The sequence below is a fragment of the Microtus pennsylvanicus genome, chromosome 5 (genome assembly GCF_037038515.1).
Source record: "Microtus pennsylvanicus isolate mMicPen1 chromosome 5, mMicPen1.hap1, whole genome shotgun sequence".
In the NCBI taxonomy this organism is placed as follows: Eukaryota; Metazoa; Chordata; class Mammalia; order Rodentia; family Cricetidae; genus Microtus; species Microtus pennsylvanicus.
This window is the reverse complement of record NC_134583.1, coordinates 123,707,217-123,716,367: the sequence shown is the minus strand read 5'-3', so window position 1 is coordinate 123,716,367 and position 9,151 is coordinate 123,707,217. Positions and strand designations below refer to the sequence as shown.

The following is a 9,151-nucleotide window of genomic DNA, read 5'->3' as shown; positions in this document are numbered from 1 at the left end:
AAAACCACAAACATAATCACATCTTCAAATATCATTTCAAGAATTTACCAGCAATAACACCCTGAGTGCCCAGGCTACTACAAACAAACTCTCCCCCCGCCAGACACCTATCCCATGTCCTCAAATGCTAGCAGTCTCCGGATCAGCCTGATGCCCCTCAGCTTCACCTTCTCCCCATCTTCAGTCTCACTCTCTCCAAGGCCCGAGAAGCTTGCCCACCCATAAATCCCCCAAGCTCAAGTACTAGATGCTGGTTCTTCAGACCCAGCTTGCACCAAACCTAACTAGTTACAAAATGCTGGACTCGGCAAGGAGCAGATGCCCCGACTCCTGAACCGGAGGGTTTTATTCTCTTTCCACATAAATTACACAAGCACTTTATAAAATGATTACACAGAAAACACCTTATAAGTGCATAACTTACCCCCCTCCCCAAACAGGATCTGGAGAAATGGGTTGAATTTGTGTGAAAGCCTGTCTGTGCATACCTAGGGACTGCACTGATGTGAGGGCCTGCCAAGTTTGGCTGTTGTGTGTGGGCTGTTGTGTCACAATGTGACTATGGCCTTGTGTTTGTTTGTGTAAGAGGAGGTCCATGCTGTGAGTCTGAGTCACCCTGGACTATGCCTAACAGCAAGGGTCATTGCTAAGATCGTGTGTGTGTGTGTGTGTGTGTGTGTGTGTGTGTGTGTGTGATACTCTGCTATGGGCCCCTATGAATGTGGCACCTGGAGGGACAGTATTATCACCTCTGTTTCCAGATTTCTACAGATAGCCGGCTGGGGATCCCAGAAGCCCTTCCAAGCCCCACTTCCCTTGGGTCTCTCTGTCCCATATTAAAATCAGAATAACATGAAATAGAGGAAAACGGAGAGGATTCTGAGTTCGAGTGGGGCAGGATCACACAGGCTTCTGGGAAGATGTCTCTGCCTCTCTCCCCAGCCCTCTTCCATCGAAGACAGAACAGTGCCCACAGGTGTGTGGACGAGGCGCTTGGGAGCCACGCCAGAGAAGCCATGTCCCCCTTCTGCGTACAGTCAGAAAGGGTAGAGAGAGTTTTGGTTCTCCAGATAGCTCTCAACTGGGCTCGGGTCCCACTGGGTGGAGGTGCAGGCTCACTCGCAGGCCGAAGCCACCGACGTGACGCTAGTGATTTTGGTGGAGTCGTCAGACCATGGCTGCAGGTTCTGCAGGGCAAAGAGCGACGAGTTGTGCACACACAGTGGATCTGCGGGCAGGGGCTGGGCCAGGCTCTTCTGGAAGGCCTCCTGCTGCAGCTGCAAGAGGATGCGGTTCGCCTGCTGCCTCTCAGCCTCGCGCTCCTCTGCTGTCTGCCGCCTGCATCGGGAACAAGCTGTTACCAGCCAAGACTCTAACCCTCTTCCCGCGCCTGCGCGCATGTTCCCAAGAGATAGCCCCAATGCACCCCTCAGCTCCTGTGTGGGTCCCTTTCATGCACTCTCCATTCTTGGGGGGTCTTGACTATGAGAAAAAAAACCACTTGGAAACCCCAAAAATGGATGGAGCAGAAGTATCCTAGAGGAGCAGTGGTAAAGTCCAACTAGCCTAACCTGCTGGGCCTCCCCCGTTCACACAGAGTGACGACACTCTAACTGGCACGCCGTGGATGGCTGGTATATCCCAAGACCAGGTGCTATCCCAAGCCCGACGGGCACAGAGGGAGGACCAGCAGAAGGACCTGTCTTCTCCTCTCCTCCAGCCCGGCCCAGGCTTCAGACTTCCTGAGCCAAATCCTGTGCCCCTAGGCTCCCGCTGGACCTCCTAGCTTCCTCCCAGGCGGTCTTGGGAGGCAATGACTCACTTACTCCATTTAATGCCGCCCCTCCGCCCTGTCAACTGAGATCAAACGTCTGTCTCTAAGGTGGACAGACCTAATGGGAGTCCCCGGGGCCCCCAGAAGCAATTTGTAGGCGATCGATGAAGCCGCTTGAAGCCTTCGACTCTTCCCGAGGCCAGGCGGCTGCCTGCCTGCTCACACAGAGGCTTCCTGACTTTTCCTTGTCTTTCTGTCTCTCATCTTCCCTGGATTTTAAACTGTCCAAGTGTTTCCCTTCATGCTGTCTTATCCCCGTGTTTCCTCTCCGCCCCTTCGTTTTCTCTGAATTAAGGGAACTTGTTTGAACCATATTTTTCTTAATAATCTGATATCTTCCTTTTCACACAGACTTCTTGCTGCTTGCATCTCTCACCCATCTCTGCCCTCCCTTTAAAAATATTTATTTTCTTCTAAAATGGGGTATCTTTGTTCCTTTCCTTTGTGTTTAAGTTTCTCTCCTTGCCTGTGGACGGCTTTCTGCACACCACCATCCTGCCCCCCTTCTCCAGGCTCCCACCACCCTCAGCTTGGAGAGCATCAGCCACCCTCCTCAGCTACCCGGCTCCTCCTTTAACCAGCTTTCCAAAGGGCTGAAGCCACTTTCCCCACTCCTTCCCCAGCCACAGGAATGTTGGTGGGGGGCAGCCGACTCGCAGGGCCAGGGCTTCCTTTGTGGCCTCGAAGGCGGAATCCCAGGCAGATTCCTCGCCTCCATTCAGAAAAAGAGGAAACTCCAATTCCTTCCTCCCGTCCCAGGCCCGCCCGGAGCGGCGCCGACTTTGCCCAGACTCCTGCCACACATCTCCCCAGGGTCTGAACTGAGAGACTCCCAGCAGCACAGGCGCAACCAGAATGTGGACGAGGTGTGTGGAAAGGCGCAAGAAGGTGCTTCGGAGAAAGGCTGGGTGTGAGCAGAGAATAAAGCTGCTTAAAGTGTGTAGTTCTTAATATTCATGAGAATCGGTGGGAAAGGGGAGCAGAAGACGAGGAAGGTCGAGGCATATGCATTTGGAAAAATAAAAACCGAGAGCGTGGTAAGTGCTGTTGTCGTATGTCAGAAGGGAAAATGTCTCTTTCTTTCTCACGCACACCCATCTGCTCCTAATTGATCCCCCCCTTTCAGTGGGACTCGAGAATCCCCGCCACAGCCGGCGCAGATTGATTTTCCCCTTCTAGGATGGGGGACGAATGCGCAGAGCCGAAGCGCCTGGGGAGGAAGCTGTAAGTAGCGGCAGCCGGCAGTCCCGAGCCCCAGACGCTCCGGGGAGAGTCCGGCTGGAGCGCAGAAACGTGGCGCGGGTCATTCTGTCTCCAAGTCACAGGGTCAAGGGAGGTTCCACCCAGTAAAGGCAGGCTGGGTAGTCAAAAAGTCCCTAAAGGACTCACTGAGCACAGAAGTCCGGATGCATAGACTGGTCTATATGCCTGTTTGTCTCAGAGGCAGAAAAAGCCGCGTCTACACCGGATCGAGTGTGCTGTCTAGAAAGCCCCGAAGCGTCTCTTAAAACACGTCGTCCGGGATTCTCCAGCCCCACTCGTCTACTGCCCTCCATTGTTTGCAGTCCCAGGGTGACTGTCGGAGCCCACTTGTCTAAACCGATCGGAAACCAACAAGCAGAGGGTGTGTGTGCCACCCGAGAGAGGCAGAGAAAGCCTGCTCCGCGAGCGGTCTGCCCTGCGAGCTCACCTCCATTTCGTCCGCCGGTTCTGGAACCAGGTTTTGACCTGCGCATCGGTCATTTTGAGCGCCTTGGCCAGAGCGGCGCGCTCCGCCGAAGCCAAGTACTTCTGGCGGTGGAAGCGCTTTTCCAGCTCACAGATCTGCAGGCGTGTGAAGGATGTGCGCGGCTTCTTCTTCTTAGGTGGCGTCCGGTTCTGATAGGGGTGACCTATACGGCGTGTTACAGTGAAGGGTGAGAGGGCCACTGGAGCGGGAGACAGACAGATGGCAGAGGCAAGCGGCAGAGCGTCAGGAGGCGTCCCAGGCCCGACACCCCGCGAGTGGTTAGACCCCCTACAAGCAAGGCAGCAATCCTCCCCGCAACCCCCCACTCCAAGCCCGGGATGCAAGGGGCTCCCCCCCTGCCACTGATGCCTCCCGAGCTGCTACTTCAGACTTCCCTAACCTGGGGCTTGGGAGATCCCATCACTTCCCCTGTGGCTCCCCTCTCCTCCACCTAGGGACAGCTTCCTTAGCCTCAGTCACTAAATTTAAAAGGGTCACTCAAAAGAAAGAGGCCCAGCCTCTAAGTCCCTTTCTGAGTCTTGGTCACAACCCCACACTCACACAGCAGACATAGCTACAAACTTTCAGATCTGTTCTCCCACAGACAAAAATGCATACCTAGACAGGCCACAGGCCACAGGACTACGGCCATACACTCCTTCAGGACCTCCTTCAGGCTACTTTTTTCCCCAGAGTAGGCCTGTGTCAGATACCTTTTGTATAGTAGGCTCACTGTAGGACACACACACACACACACACACACACACACACACACACACACGAGACAGTGGGCTCATAGTATGAATTCCAGTAAATCTCTTCAAGACAGTTTGGACTAAGCAGGGCAGTGAGAAAGGGTCTAGGCCTTGTCTCTTTCCTTCTGTTGTCTCATGTCCCTTGACCAAGGACCCTTCTTGGATGCCCCACAGTGAGCACAAAGACTTTCCCATTTCTACCGTAGTCCCAAAGTCTGTCCAGGGCCTCCGGGCACAGTCTCTTTGCCTCTGCTGTCTGTAACAGAACAGGGGGCCTAGTGCAACTTGGGGTGGCCTGGACAGGTCTAGCTGTAGACTGTTCTTTCCATATGAACACACACACACACACACACACACACACACACACACACACACACACACCTGGGAGTCCCAGGCACAAGCAGGGACCTAAACCTCCTACCTCCCCTCTCTAAAGCCCAACAGCTAACTGGGGACCAGTTCCTAACAGATGCGAGTGCGAATTCGGCCACAAACCTGCCTGGGACTGCTCTCGGTCTCAGGATCTGGAGAGAGCTAAAGGGAACCAGCGGGGAATGAGCGCTGGGGAAGAGGGCACACCAGAGCTGGGGCCCAGGAAACCGAAGCCAGGGCAGAGGGAGCTAGGACAGAGGGGAGTGAGCCGCAGAGAACCCAGCAGTTGGCCGCCACCGAGCGCATACTGATCCCGGGAGTTGTCCTTTAGCTAACTCGCTAGCCATGCGGGTGCATTCTTCATCCCAGAAATAGGAGAGCAGACCCCTGGGACGGATAGCGAGAAAGAAAGCGAAGTGCGGCCCAGTCCCGTGCTGCTGCCACTGACCCGGGAAGAAAGCTGGCTGGCTCGGCTCCTTCACCCGGCTTTGAGGCCTTTACCGATCTGCAGCGACCCGGACCAGAGCTCAGAGCACCCAAGTATGTGTGTGTGTGGAGTAGGAGATGAGAGGATGGAGAATCCTTTCCTGTGCCCAATTCTGGGGCTCTTGGCCTGCTTCAGTAAACAGCAGCCAGGACAGAAAAACATTTTGCTCACATGGCGGCTTTCTCCGGCCTGCAAGCCTTAACTGTTGACAGAAGGTGATACTGAATCTACAGCCCTCTACCCTCTACCAGCCTGGGCCCCGGAATCCCGAGAGGAGACCAAGTTTTGCTTCTACAAACGGGGTCCTAGAGTAGAGACAGAAGAGTCCCGGCTGCAGGAACTCTTCGAGCTTAGCGATTCTTAGCACATTGAATCCTGCAGGCAGTTGAACTTGGGGAACGCGTACAGAGGCGCTAGACAACCTGGTGCTCAGAAAAAGCTTCAAGAAGCCACCAAGCAGGGTAGGGGTAGCACAGAGCCCGAGCCACGGCCAGGCGGGGCGCGCGCGGGCCGGACTCACCTGTGAACCTGTCCTTTGTGTATCTGCGGTTACTCTCCATCCAGGGGAAGGTGAGGCCGGTGAGGTTGTTGACACCCGGCACCGCAGGCACGGAGGGTACAGTAGGCAAGCCAGTGGCCAGGGGCTGGGGGTGGGCCACCGCTCCGGCCAGCGGCCTGTGAGCGGGCACCCTGATCACCCCCGCAGCGCTCAACGCCCCCGCGCCACCAGCGCCCCCACCGCCGCCGCCGCTGCCGGGACCAGGGCCGCCCGCCAAGGCCATGTTCACGTTGTAGGAGCCGGCCAGTGGGCCCATGCTGCAGGCACCACCGCTGCCGCCCGCCGGGCCGCCGGGACCACCCGGGCCACCAGCGCCATAAGCTCCTGTAGCTCCGGCCCCCGCCCCAGCGACTGAACCCCCGCCACCGTAAGTGTAAGCGCCTCCGACCAAACAGCCAAGGCCGTATTCTCCGTCCTGGAGGCGCGAAGCCGGCCCCATGCAGCCGCTCTGGTCCGGGCTGTTCAATATCTGATCGATGCCGAAGCTGATGGGCTCCGCGTGGCCCGGGTGGAGATGGTGGGGACCCAGGTGCTCCATGCTGGCCCCGGCCCCACGCGGGGGCCCGGGCGCGGACGCTCGCTGCGCTGGACTACCCGGGCTAACAGGGGCGCCGACACAACCGCGGCTCCAGGCTGCGCTGAGACTTGAAGGCGAAGTGCGCAGAAGGGCCAAAGTAGGGGGGAGGGGAGGGAGAGAGGGGAGCTGTATTCTTCCCCTCTCCGGCTTCTCCTTCCCTTCTCCGGCTGCTCGCTCGCCGTTGACTCTGGGACATCAATCACCGGGCGAAAAAGCCCTGAGCGAGCGAGCCTAGCTGTTTCGGCCGGGTCTCTCCATTGGCTGTGCGTGGAGAGGAGCCGGGTGAATGACAGCGCGGGGGAGGGGAAAGGAGGGGGAGAAGGAGGCCAGGAGCCCAGACAGATGCCGGAGCCAGAGAGAGAGAGAGAAAGAGATCGGAGCTCCCAGTAGTTCCAGCGATGAGAAAAAGGAGAATCACGGCGAGAGGCTTAAAATGAGAAAGAAAAGAACAGCAAGCAGACATTCCCAGAGACGGACAGACAGACGGACTCAAGGAGAGGGAAATTAGAGCCCTTTCCTGGGCCTGGCAGGAACACCCACACACACACACTTTGAATAGGGCCAAAGGAGTACAGCCCACCACTCCCCTGGGGACAGGTGTCCTGCCCAACTGGAGAATCTCCCCAAGGGCTGAGCTGGGAAACACCTGTCACTCAACCAGGCGATTTACTGCAACTTCAAGTCCAGCTTGTTAGAAAGTAGAAGACTGTCTACTCCCCAGGTATGGAGCCCAGGCCCCGAGGCAGGACGGTGAGTTCGGGCTTGTCCTTTAAAACAGGTCCTCTGAGCAGCTGGCTACATATTGTTATAAAAATTAGCAGCTTCTCAGACTCAGCCTCTTTAGAGAATTTAAGGAAAGAGTCATCCCGAAAAGCAGGCACAAGTCAAAGACTTGGTTTGGGGGTTGTACCAGGATGCCCATTCCTCAAGGTACCCCTTTCGTTTTGAATAAACAAATGTGCCAAGAAGCAATTCCTATGGGGTCCGAATGAACACCCCTGGGTTTGTATTGCTTTCCAACCCTCAGAGGCCAGGGCTGGCTTTTGCCAGCTTTGGAACTGCTGTGTGGAGGAGTTATTTCTTTGTTTTTAGAATTGTTGGGGAGGGGCTTGGGTCTTAAGGCTCGGGGGCTGGAGCTGGAGGGACTAGAACCAGGGACTGCATCCAGGACAAATTGGGGCCCTTACAAAGTTTTGCCTCTGCTGCCTGGCTGAGGAGGAAACTCCCTCTGTTTCCTCTCCTCCTTTCCAGTAGGGACAGGTCTGTGCCCTCGTAGGAGCCTCGTTCTGGGATAGGAAAGCAAACGCTGTGTTTTCTGATCTATTTCAGGTCCCTTTCCTGCTCAGCCTTCTGGGGTGGGGTCTCTAACAAGCAAAACCCGACCGTGTGAGAGCTTCATTTCTGCTCACCAAGTCCCACTGCAATCTGTTTGTTTTGGCCACGTCTGTCTGTCACCTTCACTTGAAGCGCGGTTCTCAGAGGCAGGAAATGCCTTATATATTACTTCTGCCCCCCTCCCAGCACAGCCTCGGCAAATCAAATATGCTCCTCGTGACTGAATGATAAACGAATGGAGACATACCCAACAAATATGTGTGCACTTAAAATGTGCCTGGCACTTTCTAGGCACTGTGGGGAGACGGAGAAGTGTTCAGACCTCAGAGAACTTCCATTTTATACACAGGTCGGATAACAAACTAAGAAGGATAAGTCAGAAAGTGTTCTGGATAACTAGAAACTCAGTGCCATCTCTCGAACATAAATGCTCTACCTGACCCTCCAGCCGGGAGGGCAACTGCTCTTTTAAGATATGAAGCTGGCAGCTGTTGGTGAACTCCAAACAAAACCAGGAGAGCAGAGCTTCACCCTGCTGCCCAGTCTTTGCTCCTCACCCAACCAGTGCAGACTCTGCTCCATACCTTGGCCCATACAGTTCCATAACTTACTTGGGAAGTTGTCTGAACCTGTTCTTCCTTCCTTTTATTTTGAAAGATCTAGACTGGAAAGCAGCGTAATTATTTTCTGAGAAACTCCTGTGTCAGATACCACATCACACACTCATCAGAACTCTTAACAGTCCTAAGAAGTGGATGGGAATGGCCCCATATTTATAGCTAATAAAGCTGAATGCATGTCCACGGTAGTACTAGAAAGCACAGACCATTCCATCTGTCCATCAACTCATGAGCAAATAAACAGAATGTGGTATGGCCATAAAATGGGGCATTATCCCACCATAAACGGGGAGTAAGCGCTTGCTCGTCTCATGACTCCGATGAACCTAGCAAGTAATAGTAAGCGAAACAGGCTAGGCACACGGGCACCCATAATATATACCTCATTTGTGTAAAGTGGTCAAGGGAGAGAACTCCATAGGACAGAAAGTAGTGGTGGTGGCTGCCAGGGCTAGGAGACCTGGGGAGGTGACTGCCACTGAGGACAGAGTTTCTTTGGGGAATGATTAAAACTCTCTGACATTAGATAGTGGTGACGGCTGTAAAACTCTGAAATTCTGAAAGTTGCTGGATTGTGCATCTTTAAAGTCTGAAGAGTATGAAATATGAGTTATATATTATTTAATTTCTTTAGATTTATTTATCTTATTTTATGTATATGAGTGTTTTGTCTGCATGTATGTATGTGTACCAAGTGCATGTCTTGTACCCACAGAGACCAGAAGAGGGTGTATGATTCCCTGAAACTGGAGTTATGGGAGTTTGTGAGCTACCATGGGGGTTCTGGGAACTGGATCCTGGTCCTCTGCAAGAACATCAAATGCTGTCAATCACCAAAGCCCCCTCTATGCCATTTTAAGTAAAAGACAAATTTGTTTAATGT

At 54.3% G+C, this 9,151-nt stretch overlaps 1 protein-coding gene across 2 annotated transcripts; it reads right to left on the bottom strand.

The window, feature by feature from the left end:
* Positions 1-314: 314 nt before the first annotated feature.
* Positions 315-7,754, bottom strand: Tlx1 (T cell leukemia homeobox 1). Of its 2 annotated transcripts, none has more exons than XM_075974205.1 (3): positions 5,698-7,754; positions 3,525-3,762; positions 315-1,338 (listed from the first exon to the last, which is right to left on the bottom strand). In XM_075974205.1, exons 1-3 carry the CDS (start codon positions 6,272-6,274, stop codon positions 1,116-1,118), a joined length of 1,038 nt encoding a protein of 345 aa, XP_075830320.1. In that variant the 5' UTR covers positions 6,275-7,754; the 3' UTR covers positions 315-1,115. The 2 variants fall into 2 exon arrangements, with proteins under 2 accessions (XP_075830320.1, XP_075830321.1); XM_075974206.1 differs by having other exon boundaries at positions 3,525-3,726; positions 5,698-7,750.
* Positions 7,755-9,151: the final 1,397 nt, after the last annotated feature.

What these genes read in the sequence shown, in the direction of transcription:
- Tlx1 (XM_075974205.1), bottom strand. Translation starts at nt 6,274, where the DNA reads ATGGAGCACCTGGGTCCCCACCATCTCCACCCGGGCCACGCGGAGCCC. An exon ending in CACAAAGGACAGGTTCACAG is followed by an intron (nt 3,763 to 5,697) that starts GTGAGTCCGGCC and finishes CTCCCGCTCCAG; the next exon opens with TGGCCCTCTCACCCTTCACT. An exon ending in AACCGGCGGACGAAATGGAG is followed by an intron (nt 1,339 to 3,524) that starts GTGAGCTCGCAG and finishes TTCCCGATGCAG; the next exon opens with GCGGCAGACAGCAGAGGAGC.